At 34.7% G+C, this 22,488-nt stretch overlaps 1 protein-coding gene and 1 long non-coding RNA gene across 4 annotated transcripts in view; one reads left to right on the top strand and one right to left on the bottom strand.

Moving 5' to 3' along the window:
* The window catches only part of LOC139984390 (receptor-type tyrosine-protein phosphatase F-like), a 49,533-nt gene that overhangs the window by 1,738 nt on the left and 25,307 nt on the right, over positions 1-22,488 (top strand). For all 3 annotated transcript variants that reach the window (XR_011799065.1, XM_071998298.1, XM_071998307.1), the window contains exons 2-12: positions 144-248; positions 3,562-3,885; positions 4,749-5,015; positions 6,883-7,017; positions 9,526-9,675; positions 13,569-13,706; positions 14,892-15,035; positions 15,594-15,887; positions 17,096-17,410; positions 20,946-21,022; positions 21,978-22,212. Coding sequence is in view for 2 of the 3 variants with exons in the window: in XM_071998298.1 (XP_071854399.1) it covers positions 173-248; positions 3,562-3,885; positions 4,749-5,015; positions 6,883-7,017; positions 9,526-9,675; positions 13,569-13,706; positions 14,892-15,035; positions 15,594-15,887; positions 17,096-17,410; positions 20,946-21,022; positions 21,978-22,212 (2,155 nt within the window). In the remaining variant the exon portion in view is untranslated. The remainder of the gene's footprint in view (positions 1-143; positions 249-3,561; positions 3,886-4,748; positions 5,016-6,882; positions 7,018-9,525; positions 9,676-13,568; positions 13,707-14,891; positions 15,036-15,593; positions 15,888-17,095; positions 17,411-20,945; positions 21,023-21,977; positions 22,213-22,488) is intronic.
* LOC139984594 (uncharacterized) lies at positions 20,258-20,657 on the bottom strand. The gene is made up of 2 exons (XR_011799101.1): positions 20,444-20,657; positions 20,258-20,362 (listed from the first exon to the last, which is right to left on the bottom strand). It is a non-coding gene; the product is annotated as an uncharacterized lncRNA (long non-coding RNA).

The raw sequence follows: 22,488 nt of genomic DNA on the forward strand, positions 1-22,488 counted from the left end.
ATGCCAAACAGTCAACAGTTGATTCAATTCATCAGAAATGTTCTGTTTAGTGTAGACATAGATAGTCACCTGTACACAACATAGTATTACGGAGGTTTATGATTGTACATAATATAAATATCTTCACTTGAATTTCCTCTCAGGTTTAACAAAGATATTGTCAGAAGAAAAGATGACTTACAAAGTGCAGGTCATTGCTGTGACTACGTTGCTGCTGTGGCAAACACTCCTCAGTTATGGACAAAATGGTAATGTTGTGTTTGTGTTGTTGCTTTTACAGCAGTCCACAATGTTGATATGTTATAAAGTTTGTAGCAATGCTATGCCTATACTTGTGATATGAAATATTAGTAAAAGCAACGAAACTTCTACCCTTGCAGTATCAAATTGTTAATTAGGTTACTGTAAACTATTTGGATCCGTATAAGACTTGTGATATCAGCTTAAGTGATATTGATGTAATTACACTGATAATGCCGGTGCATTGGGTAATGTACGCATGCTTTATTTATGCAAAAAACATGTTACACCATGACAGCAATTTAATTTCCAACTCTGGTCACCTCTCATTCTTCAAGAAAATCAGGGCTATACATCATCTTCTCTTCAGTGCCTTTTTTTTATTTGAAACGGTTTCTTCAATTCCAATTCCCATTTCCTTCATCTATGGTAGCTATGATCTATAAATGTAATTTAAGCAGGAAAGAAAAAGTAAAACCTTTGTCAATATGTTTTACAGTAGTTCAGATCTCTCAGATCCTGTAAACAACGGTGAGGTGTATATTATTCAATTACCAGGAAATTCAACATCCTGTTTCACATTTTTATATCTACATGGGTCTGATAGCTCACTGTACTGTTCTACTGTACATTTGTATGATACTGTCACCATTCAAATATATTGCATGGTATAGTGTACACCTTGATAACACTATATCTGGACTTTAAACATCTATGTAATCATAAAAATATGTACAATTATCAAATGCTGTGCTATGTATGCTTAGGGGAAGAACTTTGATAAAAAGGTTTACTGTTGTCCTTAACCTTTAGCATCCAATGTAGCACTATTAAATTTATATAATGGGTCTTGTTGCTAGTCTCAATCTTAAGAGGAAGTAACTGTATGCATGCATACAGGAGAGTCTTACATTATTATGCCTGTATATATCAAAGGATACTGTCATATTGGTAATTTTAAACAGTTCTTCTTTAAACAGATCTGAAGCTTTAACACTTCCGTGTTAGATATGCTGCTCAAACAATGTGCAGCATTGTTTTAACTGGTGCTACATATAAGTTCGATCTAACCTTTTGGAAACATAAGAAAGGAAAACAATGTCCCCATTTATTCTATTTTGCCTAAATGTCTTCTGAAATGATGAATTGTACCAACTTTCTTCAATTATGAATGGAAGGGCAAAAATGGTATGAATGGATGGCTTCAGGCATTTAATTAATTTGGATGTAAAGTAGATCATTAGAAACCACAGCTGTCAGTCTAGGTTGTATTTTTTTTTTATCCCTTTTACTTTTTGAGAAATGAACAGCTGCGGTTAATAAGTGGCTTCTATGGAAATCATGACGATATTTTACTTGTTTACGTGTTTATGTTCTTGCTGTTAACATATTAAGTGACGGGTCTGTATACAGTAGGTCGACCAATATAAACAAAGACTAGGTAAGTTATCCCGATACAACGTTCGCAAGACTTTGGGAAAATATTTGTATTTGATTGCATAAGATTTAACGTTTACATTTATTTCCAAATTATGCAAGGGCAAATAGTGTTGAAAGTCAGTAAGGAATGTCCTGTTATTTATGTAACAATGAAACTCCTAGCTCAATTAAAGTTCACACTTGTTTTTGTTTTCTGAATAACAATACACACCTTTACTGCAGAGGCTTAAGAAAGCAGCCAATCCATTAAAAACATTATTTCTAATCAGCCGTATTACAGGGCTTTTGATTCCTATGGGAATCATTATGATTGTTTACTTGTTTCACTTGTTTTAACTTTATTATGTTTTTTTGTTCTTGATGTCTACTGGCAGTAAACAAAAGCCTTATTTTTAACTGCTATACAGCAAATTCCACTGGCATTCAAGTCAGTAAATAGCCAGCATTTTGGGAGCTACCAAAATTAGTAACAATTGAATGTTAACATTTTTGCATGAACACACTGGATTACAAAATACCATAACATTTCAAATAACAAATATCTGATTTATCCTAAGTTAGTCAAGCTGCTTTCTTTAATAAAAACAAAAATTGCCAACCCTGCTTTCATTTTACAAATGCAAGTTACAGGTTTGCCATCACACGTGTAAGGTATGTGTGAAATATTGAATATAATATACATGATATAATGAATACTGTGCACAGCAGTCTACAGTACAGTGTGAACACTACGTATTATATTGTCAACGTTTTGTAGTCTGAACTTCAGAACTGGTTTGTATGTTTTTGATTTTTTGACAGAGGCAAAGTGACCTGTGAGATGGTGATGATATGTGTGATGGCATGTGAATGTGTATGTATGTGAGCCCCTGTATGTGAACACCATAATTTTAAACTAGCACATATAGATTAAGTTCATACTTGGGATGTGTATTGATCCCCATGCTGTGCGCAAACTACCTATTGAATTGAATTGGTGGAGTCACATTCTGAAAACCTTTAAAATATGATAACTGTATTAAAGGTTAAGCTACAATGACCACAGTGGTATCGAGTGAGTACAAGAACAAGATAATGTGTGGTCAATATAGGTCGAGTCTGTAAACCCTGAAAATGTTGAATGAATTTTATGCTAGGAAAGTGGATCCATGTTAGTCAGTAGAAGGAACCTGTTGAGCTTGGAGAATATCTAAGGTCATTTCAAGTCAACTATGTAGACCCTTGTAAACTTGATAACTTAAACATGTAAAGCTTGAATTACTATAATATTTGGTATTTAGGTCTACATTAGTGAATACCAGAATAAGTTTGCTTCTTGGGAAGTCAACTGTCATTTGAGATTATTAGAAGTTAAAGTCTGAAAGCTCTTGAATACACAAATGTCTCTAGTACAGCATGAATTAACATGTAAGTTGACATGGAAATCTAAAAACAGCGTGGACCTTGCAGATAAATTCATGTGAGTAATGTTTAACACTTAAAACTCTAAACAGTATTACTGTTCAAGGTTCTTGAATCTAAAATGAGGAATTTATCACTCAGCCACTTGGCTCTCTGGTTTGTAAGTGAGGTTGTTTGTAATTATATATTGTTATATTATGGTTATATTATGGTTATATTATGATTCAGAGCAAATTGTTTTTATGCCATAATATTTATTGGTTTACTAGTTTCTTTGTGACCCTGACCCCCAATAATTCCAACACAGGTGGGAAATATCCTAGGAAATTTGATTGCCTCATGTTATAATACAAAAAATTGTTTAAATGTAACAAGAGGATAGTATAAAGTTAAATATAAGAGCATACATCTGTTTTGTTTGCAAGAATCTAATTGTATTCTTTTCTTTTCAATGACAGTTAACATGTTCTCTCTCAATAGAGCCAGTAAAGATGACTTTCCTCGGAGTAAAGCCTTTTGAGTCTGAAAATACTAAAACACACTATCAGTGTCACATTAGCGAATCCGATGTTATTGCAGCAACTGCCCATGTAGAGTCTTTCAGGACAGTTTGGACAAGGAATGATGCTAATGAAAATGTAGATCCACCAGCTCCAGCCTGGAATGCTGGTGGTGCTTATAAACATTGGAGGGTAACATTGGACAATAATGGAAATAATGACGCCTTTGGGGTGTTTGGATGTGAAGCTGCATTAAATGGAAAGATCACTACATCAATCTCCGGGATATTTATGAGATCAGATGGTGAGTTACTCACAGCTGTAGTTATTGGCCTGTGTTATTGGCCTGTCATACATTATATCATTATATAATAATACAACGTTATCACAGGTGGTATGATAATAATATGTGGACGTTTTACTGCAGCGTGTTTAGAATAGATTACATAATATGAGCATAACACATTACAAGTCTCCTGTTATATTGCATATATTGCATATATTGCATATTTACAAATGTATTCCTGACAAGAACATTTTTTGGGGGAACAATATTCAAGCTGGGTTAAGCAAAAGTGGTTGAAGTGATTACATAAAACATTATAGTGCAATTAAGGGTAGGCATTGGTACTGCTAATAAAACAATCTGGACGATTGTTGCACTATACTTTCAACATGGCTTTAATTGCAATGCAGTCATGTGGATGAGGATAATGACCGTGTAAATGTCAACTTCAATATGTAACAAGACGACATTTGGTTGAAATGCAAAGCAAATGACAAAACGTTACATGCTTCTTTGCACAATTTGCATCAACTTTATCTTGGACCCTTTAATGCGATTCCATACTTGACACTTGATTCCTTTGTAGCATCAGCCTGTTAATATCCAGGAGAATGCAAATTGTAAAAATACAGCTAATTTTGTGTCATACCATTAAACCGTTCTTCTAGAGTTTTACTGGATGTGGTTGCTGTAGCATTAAGTTATTTGAGGCATTTATGTTGACATACATGTATTACCAGAAGTGCTGAAAAATATTGTTCTTACAATATTTTTGTTAAGAACTTGTTAAATGTTTGATTTAGTATTTAATACCATATAGATTTTACACAGGCCAATATATATAACTCATGTATATATTGTTACAATGTCCTTGATTTCAGCCGATATTGTACCCAGTGATGAGTTGGTCTCATTAACTGTCAATGCGGGTGATACAGATGTAAGCATTGGTATGAAGAGCACCGGATCGAAGGATGTTACAGACTTCAGATGGTTGAAGGATGATGTAAAGAAGAGTGCTTTTAATGGAGATGATAGTTTGGTCATCAGTGGAGCAGTTGAGGTAGATGATGCTGGTGTCTATGAGTGTCATATCCAAGGCCAGAGGATTAATGCAACACAAGGTCTAAAACTGTTGATAGTGAGAGGTTTGTAAATCACTTACATATTTCAGATATGAATTACTTAATAGCCATTTACTAAACACATCTTTGTTTAAGAGACATTCGTTATCATAATGTGTTAAAGCCCAACAGGATTGTGGTTCATGACACCATAACAATCTCATATTAATAAAATATAGGATATTCTGTAAGGTCATTTGACTATCACAGCTCTATGTCTTGCGACTAGATTAATGGTTGTTTCAATTTGTGAACTATTTTTAGCAGATAAATCCTTCCTTTCCCCATTATGAAGATCGCGAGTGGTGATGTTTTCATGGAAGAAGTAATTCAAAGCTTAAGTTTCCTTGTATAACATTGCATGTTATATTGCTGTATCCTTGGAATGTGGTTGATTTGAAATGTTGACACAAAGTGTTGATCCTCACTTCATCACTATTGTAAGAAAGCACAGAATATATATGGACATTGAAATCTAATTACACTCACTGCCACACCATTTAGTCTGACAATGAGAGTGTTACAAGCTTAATACCATCTTGCAAAAACGCCAAACTCTGAACATTTGTGTTCTATGAGATTTACTAGAATTCAAAAACGTTAACATTCTGAAAATCAGTGTTTTGCACAGTATGCTTTTTCCCTGATAAAATGTCAAAAGTCTGAGGTAATGTATCTGTGCCAAACTGCAATAATCTGAAAATTTACTATTTTGAAAAGATTTACTAAGTGTATGAACTGTAATAATCTGAAAATTGCAGTTTTGTAGAAATTTGCTTATTGTGTAATAAGGTACAAGTATAAAACTTGCCGTTTCACACACTTGCCAAGATCTTGACAAACATCTACAATCCGGCACTTGAAACAGAAATATTACTTTGTGTCGTAACATCCACAAAATGTATTTTGCCATTCACAGATTTTCTCTTTTGTATTGCCATAATGACATTAACTAACATGCTGTTGCCAGATGCATCTATAAAATGTCACCAAGTTTTAAAAACATTGTACTTCTACATTATTTTTTAGATGTTGGTTGTTACTTCCAGATGCAAAAAAATCCAGCACTTTCGTTAAACTATGAACTTTAGTCATCAGATTACACTCTATTGGCCAATAATCAACTTTATAGATCACCTTAAACGGGTATCTAATTTAAATAATATAAAACGTCTGACAATATCTATAGAGTTAATTAAAACATTTTATTCACTAATTTGAAATCCTATGAAGAATTTCTGTTATCTGAGATAGATTACTGTACCTCCGGTTTGAATGGTGTTTTTATGAACATCCTTCACAAAGTTAAATTGTTACAGTCCAAAATGTGACAGGTGAATGCCGCAGTTACAGAAATTACTTCTAATTAAATATGGACTAATTGGAATTAGTTACATTTATTTATGAACATCAGATAGGTCTTTCTTTCATCTGTAGTTTTTCTAGGGGAATTTCCTTTATCAATATAAATGTTTTGTGTTGAATAGGCATCCCAAGTAATAAAGAGAAGCAATTGTCTCAATTTTGTAAATTTCAAAGCAAGTGTGAGATCAAGGAGAGCGTTCTTGAGAAACTTGTGCATTGCTTAAAGAGAGGATATGATCAAAATGTGAAGGCGCAACTATTATACAAACAAATGATAACGGTCTGTATTTCAGACTGTTTTTTGTTTCCAAATTCCTACTTTTGTCACTGTGGTATGTAAGTGATCACACCTGGATCAGCCAAGCCCATTGAGACCAGATTAGAGATCGTCTGGATACAAGAAGTTGCTACATGTACAGTTAAGTGTACAAAACTTGTTCCTGGCTGGTACATTGTGATCCAAAATGTGAAATTGAGCTGCATATATCATAATTTATATCTTTGCATGATCTTTTCATAACACCAGCTTGTCCAGCTCAACGATGGGGTCCAGATACTTGTGATGGTATATGTGATAACTGCTATAACGGAGGCATTTGTGATGAGACTAGTGGAAAATGCATTTGTGCCCCTGGGTTCAAAGGAGCAAATTGCGAAGAAGGTAACACTTTTCTCCTTGTTTAATTGAAAGCAAAGGTATACCTGACATACCTTAATGACAGATAGAGATTCTGCATAATGCACTTTGCAAATCATCAAAGGAAAAAAAAAATTATTGAACTTTCACAGGTAATCCATTTCGCTTCTCATGCTAAAGATATGATGTTGATAAAGAGCAGGAAGCAATTGCTCAAGTCTTCAGTTTTAAAGCTTAGAACTTGTATCTTGCGTGTAAAGGTATGATGTTGATAATAAAAACAATAAAAACCAACAACAACTATCATATCTGCAGACTAAAGGCATTTCTGAAATAGGGACTTTTAGGCCTTACTTGCACATCAGTGTGTCCAGAAAGTTGAAAATCCAATCCAGATTATATACTTGTAAGTTTAATAATTGCAGGATACTTACAGGTAGTATTAATTTACCTAGAGAGTAGCAAGAATGGTTTATATGCAATCCTATTTTGTAGACAGGACCTTACTGTTATGATGATGATGGTGGTGGTGGTGGTGGTGGTGGTGGTGGTTTGGTGGTGGTGGTGGTGGTTATTATTATCATTATATCAACATCTATAACATTAACATACATACCACAATTGCAATACCTCAACATAATCATATACCCTTGGTAGTAACATGACCTGTTGGTGATTGTGAGATAACATCAGTAAAATCAGCAAGACTCGTTCAATCAAGTTACCATGAACAAAATGCCAATTGAATTCAGTTATTGCTGGGCAACATACTTGTGATTAGGCTGCATATGGTTTCACAGATCCTCAAATATGTTTTTTTTTCAGTAAAATACATTAAAGCAGGGTTTAGTTTTGACCGGTCAAAACCTGTTTTGACCACTAAGCGGTTTAAACCTGGTTTAAACCAGTCAAAACTAGGTTTAAACGGGTCAAAACTCTAAAATAAATTGGAAGCTCCCGACAAAGTTCTGCAGATGGTCTTGGGTAGTGTGGAGTATAATGCATACTATTGGAGTGATCATAATATCTGTTCTAAGGTATTCTCCCATTTGCTTCTCTTCCCAAGGATCAGTATGTAATTATATACAAAAATGTGAAGCTGATGAATGTGTCACATGTATGTTCTGACTAGGCTTTGCCTCAACTTTAATGTTCTTATGAGTTACACCGTACTAGGCCAGGCCTACAGTACTACTCTAGATATTTGTTCTCTCAACTAAAAGACGGACTGCAAGCAAATATCCTCATATATCAACAAGGTTGTGTAATAGATTTGTGTTTTACTTGGCTGCAATATATCACCTGAGTATGCCTATTAATCCATATCTAGGAATAATTCATCATCCTTACTTATATGGGGCATGGGGTTTACTTATGGTCTCGGTGTCGGACTCACTCAGTCTCGCACCAACTGCATTTTCAAGAACAGAAAAACTAATCTCAGATATCTGTTGGGTGTGAACATTTTAGTTCTTAAGTTGTTTATGTGTAATTATTAACACACTCAGTATTGCACTACATCATACAATTATCAGCATGGTTGCAATTGCAAGAAATCACCTTTATATATATTGTTGGTGTCGGACGTACATTTTTTCGGTGTCGGACGTACCCGTGCAAAATATTTGAACACCAACCAACAAATGTAGTGGGAACATGCAAAATGTAATTCACATGGTGATAATTAGTATCAGACATATTAGTTGTATCTTTTCACTAATTGAATGATGCAAGCAAGTAGCTCAATTGGGAACAAGTGTTGAGAAACAGATTGGCATTCTTTGGAGATGTACTGTACGTCCGACACCAATTGTCCTTTTTGAACAAATTTAATTTTTTTGCCAATACAGGTAGGGGGTTTACTATTAACAGAATTGCCCTGTACTGATAAGTCAACATAAACCTTGAAATGCCTTTTTGAGATGTAGTAAATTAGTTGTTCCAAGTTCAATTGCAGTTTAAGTTTACACTGTAAATTGTAGTTAGGAAGTTTCATGGAAATTAATATATGTGTCAGTAGGCCTACTCTTTAATAATATTGTATATCTGTGTTCCACATGTGTCCTTTGAACAATGCTTGATAGCTGCCTACTTGGCTTAGATACTTGCTGTAGATGAAAATCTCTTATTGGGTTGACAAACATGTCAGTTTATGCACAAAATTAGTTTTGACCACTGGGCGGTTTAAACCGCCTTGGTAAAAACTGGCCAACCCTGCATTAAAGGGTGTATGTATCCTATTTTGTCATTTTTAAATTATGTTTTGAATGTGTTGATGACACTGAGGTCAACTTTACTAGCCTCATTATAGGACATTGTTGAATACACTTGAAACATTCAAAAGTATGATAATAAACCTTTGCACTTTTTGTTTCTGATATAATGTTTTCAAAGATTTTAGTGTTCTGCACATGACTAAAAACATACAGCGTCTGTGTTGACTGAAAAACAATAAAGTTGCATATCCATGACTTTGAGATGCTTCTCATGTGACAATGTTGGAATTTTAATTAATTTATATTTTTCTGTTAGGTTGTGGAGGAAACAGATATGGAGACACCTGTGAAAAGCAATGTTCTACCACTGACGAACCTGAAAGATGCAGTAAATACCTTTTCTGCCTCGCCCATCCATATGGCTGTAGCTGTAACACAGGATGGAAGGGGTTGGACTGTCTTACCGGTAGAGCTTTACTTTAATATTTCATTATCTGTTCCTATTCCATCATGCTAGTGTAAAGGTTTTATCATTCCTAATGTATAGTATATTTCAGGTATGTATCCATGCTTTCGGAGTTTAATTCTGGTTTGGATACTGGCTTTGCCAGATGCAGCCAAAAATCCATGATTGGATATTGGAAATTGACATTTTCTTTTGGGAAAGACCGGTAGTGTGGGACAAGGGTGGTGGAAGTGGTAGTGATGTAATAGTTTAGCGAAGTGATCTATTTCCAATAATTTTGTACAAAGAATAACTATTGTTAAAACCTTCTTATAAGGGCTACAATGTAAAACCCCACCAATATAGTCTGGCATTCTTTAAGGCAAATATCCTGTCAACAAGACATTTTAGGATAGCCTACTGCACAGTGCACTGCATGATGCCACCACTGAAGAGAACCACAACTGGAAATTAAATTAGAAATACAAATATATGTAATACGTCCCAGCCCTTGAATGGTGACTGACCATGAACATGTTGCCAATGATTTAAAAAGTCTAGCATTTCATTACAAAAATCTTGAGGTAGTACCTCAATTTCTATGACAAAGGCTCTAAATTTCCTTCCAAAGTTATGTTTCATGAGGAAAATAATTGGTAATACATTTTTGATGTTTAATTGTAAATGTTGAACTAGTTGAAGTCATAACATTTTTTGGTGAGAGCTGAAACTGGTCAAACAAAAACTTGAATTTAGATGTTATCTCAATAGGTAAAATTTCAGTATTGGTTTTGAAGCTTCTAAATTTACAAAAAACCTACTTCCAAAACTGGGTATTTTTTTTTTTTGGGGGGGGGGGCGGAATGGTGCACGATTTATTTTACATTAAATTAGTTAAATACATTGATCTTAATAGTATGTAGTCAAATTAATGTTGTTCATAGTTTGTCATAGGTGGGGTGGGTGGGGTGGTCTACATGCTGTAAGGACACACCCGACACACACAGAGAACAGAGTAACTACTGTAAATCTGAAAATTTTGTTAGTTTAGTTTAGTAGAGAAAATGCATCAGGAGGGACACTTAAGTCCCCATCATGGACCCTATAGAGAGAAAAAAAACTGAAGACACAAACACTCAGACCTGATTACAATGCTTAAAGTGCTTGTCCAAAGCAAGTACAACTTTCTCAGTCAAACCGTTCCACTCATTCACAACCCTATTAGAAAAAAAAGTTATGCCGAATATTAATCCTACTATGTGACTTTTGGAGTTTAAGACAATGACCTCTGGTACAACTACTGTTAGAAAACATGAAAAAGTTGGTTATGGATAAATTGAACCAAAGTAAAACATGAATGGTGGTATAAATCAGTAGCATGTGCTATTAGGATTACAGTAAGAACTGAGGATATGTGTAATCAAACAAATCCAGTTGCATTTGATGAAATTACACATGTATTCAGTTTGTACTGTAATCCTTAAAACACATGCTACCAAGTTATCATATCCGCACGATTCAGTTTTCACTGTGGTACAGAACTTTAAAATTTTGAAATCTCTGTATGAATCGATTGAAGGACATCAAAAATGCACAGTACAAGAGGATATGTCTTTACTTGTCACAATTGAAAAGAAAATCTTAAAAAGCAAAATGATATTCCATCTGTTATCTCTTGACTCCCCAACTTGACTTGAATGTAAGGATGCCACTCTGGTTCTGCACTGATAGTTATATAATTAATTACTTAAGCAGAGGGTGCTTAAAAACTAGATAACATGTGCTAAAAACTTTAAAATTGGTCAAACTATTTAAATGAATGCCCAATTTACATAACAAAGGCACTATATAAATGTAAAAAAATCTATTATATTGTTATTTAATAAATGTGTTCCACATCCCTTTCTTATATTGGAAGAGTCCAGATACACACATATGTAGGTAGACATTAGATGTTTCCATTACAGAGAAATAGGTAGGAAGACTCTACCAGTACATGTAATCAATTGTATTATTTTAGACCTAATTTTTGTGTATTTTACAGTTCACTGTACAGTTTGACAACTAATCTGTATCTTTCCATTTTAGCCAAAGTACAAAAAAGCAACAGAAGGGAGGGGGGTGGGGTGGTCATCTCAATATTTACTCTAGCCACATTTTGGAGGATTTTTCATGTTGTTCAATCTGCAAGCACTAGCACATGTGGTCATGGCCCTACAGTGAAGCAATCTTATACACCACCCTTGGTAAGACAAGAAAACAATGAAACATTTTTAATCTGATCAAGTCTATCAACAGCAGAAACAGTTGTACTGTAAAATACAGTAGTCACCACAACTGTACAGTTCTTGCATGATACAGCTTATTGTATGTATGTAAATTAAATGGTAGTTATACTGTGCATCCAAATTACATGCAACAGTTGTCTGTCGGTTGCTCAACTGTCCCTGCACATATTCATTATAAGACAAAGGTTGCATCCCCATTGAAATTGTACCAATAATGTTGATTTTAAAATTTAGTAAACATTTGTCTGCAGGTCCCAACACAGAGAAAATGGTCCTTTACGGATGTTTGGTGACCCCCACTTCATGTGGTTATCTAAAACTGATTTAAATTCATATTTATTGTTATTTCATAGTTGTTCAAATATATAAAGAACTATAAAATATTTTTTACAAAAATTTACTGTTACTCAACTTTAATGTTGATGTTTGTCTCTGGTGCACAAAAATTGCTTGTTTGAAGGACATTAATGGATTGATGCAATGTGAATTCTCCACAATATGTAGTGTTAAACTATAAATAGTGATTAAGTGACAACTACTACTCTAAGTTGTTTTTTTGGCGAAAGAATCAAATTAGACACTATATCACCATTCAAGTTTTACAAGGTTCATTGACTTTTACAGATTAATCTATTTAATTAATTACTGTACATGCAGCACTATATGAAATTAAGAATTTGGTGTACAATGTACTACATTCATAGCCTATTACTGTCACATTCTTGTTGTTTTAATGGGATCATTGTTTCAGGAATTTTAACTGCAGTAAATGTAAAAAACTTTCGGTTACCGTTTCGAGATAATTGTTGATTATTTTCCTCTCACAGTTTCTAATATAATCAAGGGCGTAGGAACCGGGGGGGCTGGGGGGCACAAGCCCCCCCAGTGAAAAATGTGGAGGGCGGAAGTATCATTCCGCCCCCCCACTTCGCAAGTCAAAAAACCCCTTTTCATTTCCAAATGAGAAAAATATCTCATTTGGAGCACCAAATTGCATCTAAGGCCAGGTGAAAATACAAAATTAAGTTTACAAAATAGAGATGGTGTTGAAGTGTTCTATATTGCACCAAATTGCATCTGAGGCCACCTGGAAATGCAAAAAAAATCCAAAGGGGAGGGGGACACCCCCTCCCCTTAGACCCCTCCCCCAGGCCGGCCATCAGTCTTCAGCCCCCCCACTCAAAAGTAACTTCCTACGCCACTGTATATAATAATATTAATATAATAATATTCTGAGATCAAAATTGCATGTTTGAGCCCTATAGATTGTTGGTTAACCCCTCATTTAATCACTTCATATTATATCATATCCTATCATATCATATCAAGTTTTCCAACATTTTTTTTCCTTCATAAACTTGATGAATTCGAAAGCTAGGAATGAATCGACAGTATTTTTAGGTGTTTTTCAATAGTTTAATGTAGAATATTTTTTTTTTTGTATGAACAAAAGAGGAAACTTACTATGTTACTTGTTGCAAATGCAACCAGAAATTGCAACATGAAAATAATAGAATTTGAAAATAATTAAAGGAGACTTCATTCTAGTTTACAGATGAGTTACAACTACCTGTTCTAGCTGTCTTATTATTTTGAATAGTAAGTTTTTCTCTTCTCATCTATCAGCTTGTGATCCAGGAACCTACGGAGCCAGTTGCCTACAGACATGCGACAAATGCCAGTCTGATGCATGTGACAAATATACAGGAAGCTGTACTGGAAGTTCTAGCTGTGACATTGGATGGACAGGGAACAGTTGTCAAGGTAACACATAAGTAAGAATGGTAACACCTGCTGAAATATCAAGTAAGAGAATATTACCAGCACAAACATAACTAAATTCATTGAAAGTCATAAAAGTTATAAACATCCCCTTCTCATTTAAATTCATGTGCTAGACAAATATCATACTTTAAGTGTAGATGCCAGTAGTATAGGAGAGACCGTTCAAACCTAGTTCACTGATGGTATTTGCCGTTTTCGTTCATTCCCTTTTTTTCTTTTTTCTTTTCTTTTTCGTTTCTCGTCAATTATTTGTGGACTAAAGTAGTAATTAACATTATTTATTTATTGTCTGGTATGTCTGGCTATGAGTTTTATAATTCAGACTTTTATAAATATATATATACCTATGTATCAATCTTACAAGTATACTTTAATAATATATAAATATACCTTGGCCATAACATACTTTTATAACTATATAAATACCTAGGCCTAAATATTAGTTTATAAATGTTTAAATACCTATATACACTTATATAAATGTATTAAGATCTAAGCTTAAATCTACTTTTACCAGTATACTTTATCAATGTAATTGTATACCTACATCTATGATTGAACATGATGTATAAATACCTATATATACTTTTACACCTATATAAAACTTTAACACTATGTATTATTAACTTTCAGTTCACCATCCACACTTACCCACCACATTTAACCACCACAAAAAAAAGTGTAAACGGTCTCTTTTATACTACTTAAAATTAAGTGTGAAGTAGACATACCAATGATTGTCATCAAACTTGGTATCATGTTGTAAATGCATAAACAGTAGTTGCACTTTTTGTGATGAGTGCTAGCCTTTCTCACCTGTGTTGTCTATTTATATGCAATTAACCAGATAGTCAAAATCATCTGCCTTGACAGTTTGGTACATTTTGCACTAATATCAATTTAAAACAAAATTATATTTAAAGAGATATTAAACTGGTGAATGGCACTGATTTTACATATATTTTAATATCTGTAAGGCTACAGGATTGTTTCGTAGCTAGTACAGGTATCTTGCATTAACAAACAATAACACTACAATGACAGTTAATTACTTGAAACTTCGTTTACAATATCCGGAGAGGAAGATATTATATTTTATGATATGCAAAGACACACTAATATTAAATGTCAATAAAATGAAAGGTAGAACCTATTAATTTGCAGAATGTGAAGGGGCACGATTTGGGGAAAAGTGTGCAGAAGATTGTCACTGTTCAAAAGAGTACTGCAACCAAGTAACAGGAGAGTGTTCTGAACATTGCAATTCTGAATGGGTTGAACTTTACCCACCAAATTTATGTCAGATAGGTAAGTAACTTTCTGGTTATTATGTACACTTGACCAACAATTTGTATTAGTTATTTATTCACAAAATGTGTAACACCTTTTAGACATTATCTAGTTTGGATGCTATAAATGTTCTTTTAGTTTGTTATTGATTATACCATGCATATTACTGCTAAATCAACAGAAAATTACATTAATTTCTTGAAGTGGAACACATGACATTGTTAGAATTATGATAAGAATTAGTTTCTAACATCTTTGCTCTGCCAGATTGTTCTCTGTCATTATACTGTAGATTATCACAATTAAGGTTTGAGTCTAGCAACAGCACATTTGTCATGGGATATATTACTAAAGGTGTACTCCTTGAAAACTGGGGGAAAGGTGGGAGAATGGCAATATATTAGGTAATATATTTGTTAATTTATAAATTCATTAAGTACATTGCTCTACACAATCTCAGCACATTTTCATAAAATATTTATCGTCGCAATATAAAAGACAGTGGAGATTTATCACAGTATGATATTCTATATACTTTAATACCACTTTATTGTTTCTCATTATTTTCTCATGTAGGTCTTATTGATGCCGCCTATACTCGTAAGAATCCTGGAGTAACAGTTCCTGTGACTTGCACAGCTGCCAAGGGTCCAAGTCCTTCATATATTAATCAATTAAATTTTGTTCTGTCAAGAGACCATGAGAATTTAGATGACAATGGCATTTCTCGTGAAGTGGTTTTTGGTAATGCAACAACAAGAACTGCTCCATTCATGGTAGATAATGTCACAGATGGACAGACACTTTACTGTCAGCTGAGGAAAGATGGCAAGAAATATGCAGTATATAACATAACTATATATGTTTTTGGTGAGTAGCATAATTACATGTGTTACCCTTGTACTTTAGGAATAGGGGTCAACCATGGTCTCCTTAGAAGATAACCTAAAGGAGGATGTTAAATATAAATTAAACTAACCATGATATGACAATGTCTTTAGTTCTAGAGAAGAAAGTTTGAAGTTTACCGTAATGTAAACACAATATGCTCTCATGCTACCACACTTGCTTTATTTGTTTTAGTTACATTTGGAGGTTTGTTTTCTTATTACTCTTTTGAAATTGGTGTATCAAAGAATTTCATGCTTCTTGTTAACGTTACAATTATACAACGTACCAATAGGTAAACTGAGTTTTAATGTTTTCTTCTTTCCTATGTTTTATTTAATCTTCAATCTGAAGACTATGTAAGGCAACATAAGTTTCAACATTAATGTTGTTTGATATTATTATGTGGTTTATTGTTCCATGTACTTTGGTGAGTACGAGTATTAAATTGTTTTTGGTATAGATGAATGTTAGTGAAGTCAACATGTGTCAGAATCAAACCTTTTAAATACGATATCTCCAGATTCAATGTTTATTTAACTTCAGTCTGTATAAATTGATCCTTGCACATTGGCAAAGATCAAAAGGTTATTTTATATCACATAGTTTAGACAAAATGTTTGTCCATGGTTAAAGGTTGCACCTTGCTTTTAGTGTAGGATTTTCTTCACAATAATGATATACATTGAAACTGCTTTATCAACTTTGAATAATAGTAGAATAAAGTGGAACTTGAGGATTTTCGTGATGATCAGGTAGCTCACGTACAGTCAGGTTGTATTCTAACAGTCTGGCCTTCACCATATGTTCATTGCTTGCAATTCTTGCAATATTTTATAAGACAAAAATTGCAACTGATTGCAACCTATGACTAGCTATTAATTACACTTAATTGTACACACCTTAATATAACTTTAAATTAATTACAGACTATCCCTAAAGGTAGCAACAACATTACCAAATGCAGTATTTATGTTATATGTGCATAAGTAGTATTATCACCAGATTTCGACTAGGCCTACTATACAGCTGACTTCAGAACTACAATCCATGTCCAACTGTAGACATTGAAGGGAACATTGCTCATTCTCTAATGGTTTTATAGTGTTCATTGTATAAAGCAATAGACCATGTTCACGTCTGATGAAACATCTGTGTTTTCTTTACTACTTTACCATTTGGGCCTCTAGATCTGCCTGTACTGAAATCTGCTCCAAAGAAAGGTGCTATAACTAATTCAACAGTCACCATCAGCTGGTCAGCATGGGATGAAGAAACTGAAGATGGGGACCCCCCTGTCATCGGGTATACACCTTACTACAAGCTGGCATCAGAACAGGATTGGTCTATCCAGGATACGTCTACCTCTATCAAGGCCTTGAATTTCACATTTACGGCCCTCACACCAGAGAAAAGGTACTCATTCAGTGTAGCAGCAGTAAGGGAAGGAGAGATGGGAGAAGGTCCAAAGAGTCCAATGCTGAATGCTACTACCATTTGTACAGGTATTTTGCAGTAGATTACATCACAGTGCATAGGCTTATAGTTATTTTTTACATCAATTTGTTGCTTGTGACATATAAAAGTTAGTGCATGTGATACTAAATGCATTTCTTGCCAGTGTTAAATTTTGTTGATTCTTTCCTACCCTTCTAGATGTTATTTTGCCATATGATTGAAATGGACGTTTTAATAGTTTCACAGCACTCCTCCATGAATTTCTAAAAGTGGTTTGTGAGCAAACAAATAATAATAGCGCTGCAGCAATATAGTTTTAAGTCAGTGACTTCATGATTTATTGGGAGGTATGCTTGCTGATCAGAAAAACTACTCTACATCACTATTAACTACTACATGTTTGTATCAACTACTCCAATACTAATGGAAATTTTCTGAATGAGTATGCAATGTAACCAACTACATATTGCTACTGAATGGACTTATGGAACATCTACTGCTGACTTCCAAAAAATAAAATATACAAGTTATATAACTTAGGTATGGACCAGGCATGGGCCAGACAGGAAGTTACTGTGTCCTCTCATTTGCACTCTCTCATACGAAACAGAGGCATGGATACTGATTAACAACACTGTGACATCACGGATGTCACCATACTCAAGGTTAATTCCTTGGCAGTGATCTGTGCAGATATATGTTACAGACAGATGTAGGTTTCTGCTGTAAAGAGTTAATGTGGAGGTCAAAGTGTTATTGTTCTACTGGGATTGAAAAGTATATTCTTATAATTTATTGCGTTCAGACTGATTAATAGAAAGGTAATTAATACTCTGTGAACTCCTTGCTATAATAGATTGCCCAGACGAAAATAATTCCTGGCTTTTAAGCAAGAGTCAAGAAAACCCCGGTTTTCCCTGGATATCCAAGCTTTATTCCTGCCTCAGGTAGCCAGGAAAAGCCAGGACTTTGAAAGTCCAGCCTTTTCCTGGCTTCACCCAGCCTAACAAGTCCACACTAGGCAGGAAAAGCGAGGGCAATGCTGTCCTGGCTAGGCAGGAAAAGCCAGGACTTTGAAAGTCCAGCCTTTTCCTGGCTTCACCCAGCCTAACAAGTCCACACTAGGCAGGAAAAGCGAGGGCAATGCTGTCCTGGCTAGGCAGGAAAAGCCAGGATTTTGAAAGTCCAGCCTTTTCCTGGCTTCACCCAGCCTCACAAGTCCACAATAGGCAGGAAACAAGAGTGGAATGCTGTCCTGGCTAGGCAGGAAAAGCCAAGCTTGCCTTTTACCCAGTATTAGCTAGTTGTAAGATGGTCAGCTCTTACATAAAGTTTTCTTTTGTACCATAGGTTTACTTGTTTATTAGTTTAGTGCTCACTGTACAGAGGGCTATACATTTGTACAGTATATTTGTAAGTTGTTTTGTGGTCGGGGGGATTAAGATTTCTCTCTTCTGGGTTGCTAAGCAACTATCTTTGTTCTTCCTGGAAATTAGCTCTCACAGGAAAAGGGGTCTGTGTATATATATATTATAGGGACAAATGAGTTTTGTGAGGGTATAGGAAGTTAGGCAGTTGGCCATGAGTATTGGAGCAAGACAGTTGCAAAAGAGGAGAAATATAGTTTTAATGCTGGATAGTTTGTTTTAAACCTTAATTTACAAAATCAAGTTACTGTAGTCCTTATTATTTTTTGGAAGGAGTGATATTCACCTGACAGTCTGGCACGCATTTTACTATAAAGGACATTATTTACTATAAAGGATATTATTTACTTAGAGGATATTATTTTACCGTAAAGGATATTCTGGGACACCATTTGTTTAACTGACATTATTTTACTGCAAGGATACCCTGGGACACTATTGCTTATTAATTAAAGGATACTATTTTGTTGGGATGGGACATTTATCATACAATTTATTCTGTTCAACTATACTGATGTCGTGGAAGTTGTTCTTCCTGGAAATTAGCTCTCACAGGAAAAGGGGTCTGTGCATATATATTATAGGAACAAAGGAGTTTTGTGAGGGTATAGGAAGTTAGGCAGTTGGCCATGAGTATTGGAGCAAGACAGTTGTAAAAGAGGAGAAATATAGTTTTAATGCTGGATAGTTTGTTTTAAACCTTAATTTACAAAATCAAGTTACATGTAGTCCTTATTATTTTATGGAAGGAGTGGTATTCACCAGACAGTCTGGCATGCATTTTACTATAAAGGACATTATTTACCATAAAGGATATTATTTACTTAGAGGATATTATTTTACCATAAAGGATATTCCAGGACACCATTTGGTTAACTGACAGTATTTTACTGAAAGGATACCCTGGGACACTATTGCTTATTAATTAAAGGATACTATTTGGTTGGGATCGGAAATTTATCATACAATTTAATCTGTTCAACTATACTGATGTCGTGGAAGATCTGTACAGGTCTGATGTCACCAGCACGCCAACTCACCAGAACAGATTTATAAATTAAGTGTATTTACTTTAACATTTGGGTGCACCTCACGACTCTAAGTCATTTGATTTAATTCTTTGACTGGGCCCAGATCAGCTGTATATTGTTTGTTATTCATAATTATAATTTATTTTGATCCAATCCAGTTGAGTGTTCCATTTTTATGTGTCTTGTTCTGTGTTTGGTCATCACACCAAACCCAGAGTTCTCTGATCAAGAACAAACATTTATTTTCAGTGGCTAACACCCTTACATATAATTCATGATTTTAAGTTATGAAAATTTCCTATACCACAAACACACTTAAACCTCCTATAAGCTAAAAGTAACTGCCAACTAGCCAGCAAGATAATTTATATAGGGTAAGCATGGACACCTGGCTTTTCCGGGGTAATCCTGGGTATGTATACCTGGCTTTTCCTGGCTCCTCACTGATATAAACAGGGACCTGGCTTTTCCTGGGTAATCCTGGGTGTGCATACCAGGCTTTTCCTGGTTTTTCCTGGCTCTTCACTCACACACTAGAGACCTGGCTTTTCCGGGGTAAACCTGGGTTAACCATCCAGGCTTGTCCGGCCTTTACCTGGCTCTTCACTCACACAATAGAGACCTGGCTTTTCCGGGGTAAACCTGGGTTAACCATCCAGGCTTGTCCGGCCTTTACCTGGCTCTAAATGAGTTATATAAACCAGGCTTTACCGGGCTTTTCCTGTCCGAATTACCATTTTCAAACCCAGGAATTTCCCTGGATTTCCCTGGGTTAAATCCAGGCTTTTCCTGGCTTATATTCCAGAGAATTCCAGGGTTTTCCTGCCTTAAATTCGTCTGGGTGTAAAGGTAAACCTAGGGTAAGCTATAGGATGGGGTATATCTCTGTAAAATACTCTCTGTTAAAAATACAATGCAACTGATTATTCAATGCAATGAAACCTCTACACTATATCAAATTTATTGCATTTTTTTTTTTGCCTGTCTATTTTGCAGAGTCTAGTGCACATGTCAATAACATAATGTTATTTTTAACTAGCTTTATATTAAAATACACAAAGGAAGGTCTACTATTTTATACAGAATTAAGTTACTAGTTACTTCAATCTATTGATCCTTTTCAGTTCCATTAAGTGGTCCAGAAGAAGTTCAAGCAAATGTTGCTGGTGAAAGGCAAGAAAATGTAGAGATAACTTGGCAGGTATGTCAAATATAAGCTAAATTCTTTTATTAACATGCATATTGCAGATTTAACACTATTCACTTGAAACAAGTCTAGTCCCATATTGTTTTACCTTTTTTGCCAGTTTAGTATCCCTATGGTAATAGTTTTGTTAGTTTATTAAGTCCCCAAAGTTTTGCTCTGTTCACGAAGATAAATTTCACAAATTTAGATCACGAATCAGAATTTCATAGAGGTATGAAGAACATTGCTATGGTAGTATCTTTCTCTGCAATCCCACAATGGATGCTGGTTTTGCAATGTTATCTCCATTTTCCATTGTTGTTTTGGAAAAAAATCAGATTTCACAGTAGATGTGGTAAACAGTAAGAGTTACATATTGTATTGATTGCTTATAATCAAGCAAGGAGGCCAGTACCTTCTCATATACAGTTCTGATTTTGCTTCGCATAAATGGAGCAATGTACTTGGACATTTATTGAGTTGAAATGAATAAAATTGGTGAAGTGAATTCCACAGCTGGCATGAAAGTTAATGTATCTGGTTTGTCCTGCTTTGCTATGCGGTTGAACTTACATTTTTACGGTTGTGTATAGAGCTATTAGTGTAGATTTTGGTATATTGAGAGGGCAAGGAATCAGTTAACCATGCCAGTAGCCTTTGCTTGCTTTTGTTATGATAAAATTTGAGGTACCCGTCTGTAAACTTTCATACCGAAAAATGTTAATAATGTGACATAAACATATAGTTGTATGTAAATTGATGTCATTCCAACTCTTTCCATATATTGTGTAACCACGCATACCAGGTACCGGTAGTAATACATCATGGTATCTTTCTACTGACAAATGACTGTTCGTAAAATCTTGATGTAAGGTACGAGTATTAGATAATCTTCCAGTTAGAGGTATGTAAAGATAGTTGAAAGGAGGATCTTACATTTGAAAATGTCTACTGCACTGCATTTGAAAAGGTACCCTCGGATAAACAAGTTAACTGCGGAAGTGGTGTGTCTAAGTTCATCATCTACTACTCTTCAAATGACGTGGAACCAAATGATGAAGGAACGAAGGATATTCTGGATCCTGATGCTACATCACACATATTTGAGAATCTAATGGTGGGAAAAACTTACACCTTCCGAATGACACTGACTACTGCTGGTGGTGAGAGCCCTTTCAGTGATGAAGTAACTCACCTTTTACCAAGTGAGTCAAAATTCAGCTGCAGTATTTATATCCATCTTGTTAACAAATATGTGGACATATCTACAATAGTAAATGTTTATGGTGTGGTAAATTGTTAGGATTACTTATATATGTGATGAGACAAGTGTAGAAAGGGGGAAGAGGGGGGCACGGTGAAGGGTGGTTGGCATCTGTAGCTGTGATGGATATATATATAAATATATATATATATATATATATATATATATATATATATATATATATATATATATATATACATACATTCATATTTTGGTC

The sequence above is a fragment of the Apostichopus japonicus genome, chromosome 2 (assembly GCF_037975245.1).
Source record: "Apostichopus japonicus isolate 1M-3 chromosome 2, ASM3797524v1, whole genome shotgun sequence".
Taxonomy (NCBI): Eukaryota; Metazoa; Echinodermata; class Holothuroidea; order Aspidochirotida; family Stichopodidae; genus Apostichopus; species Apostichopus japonicus.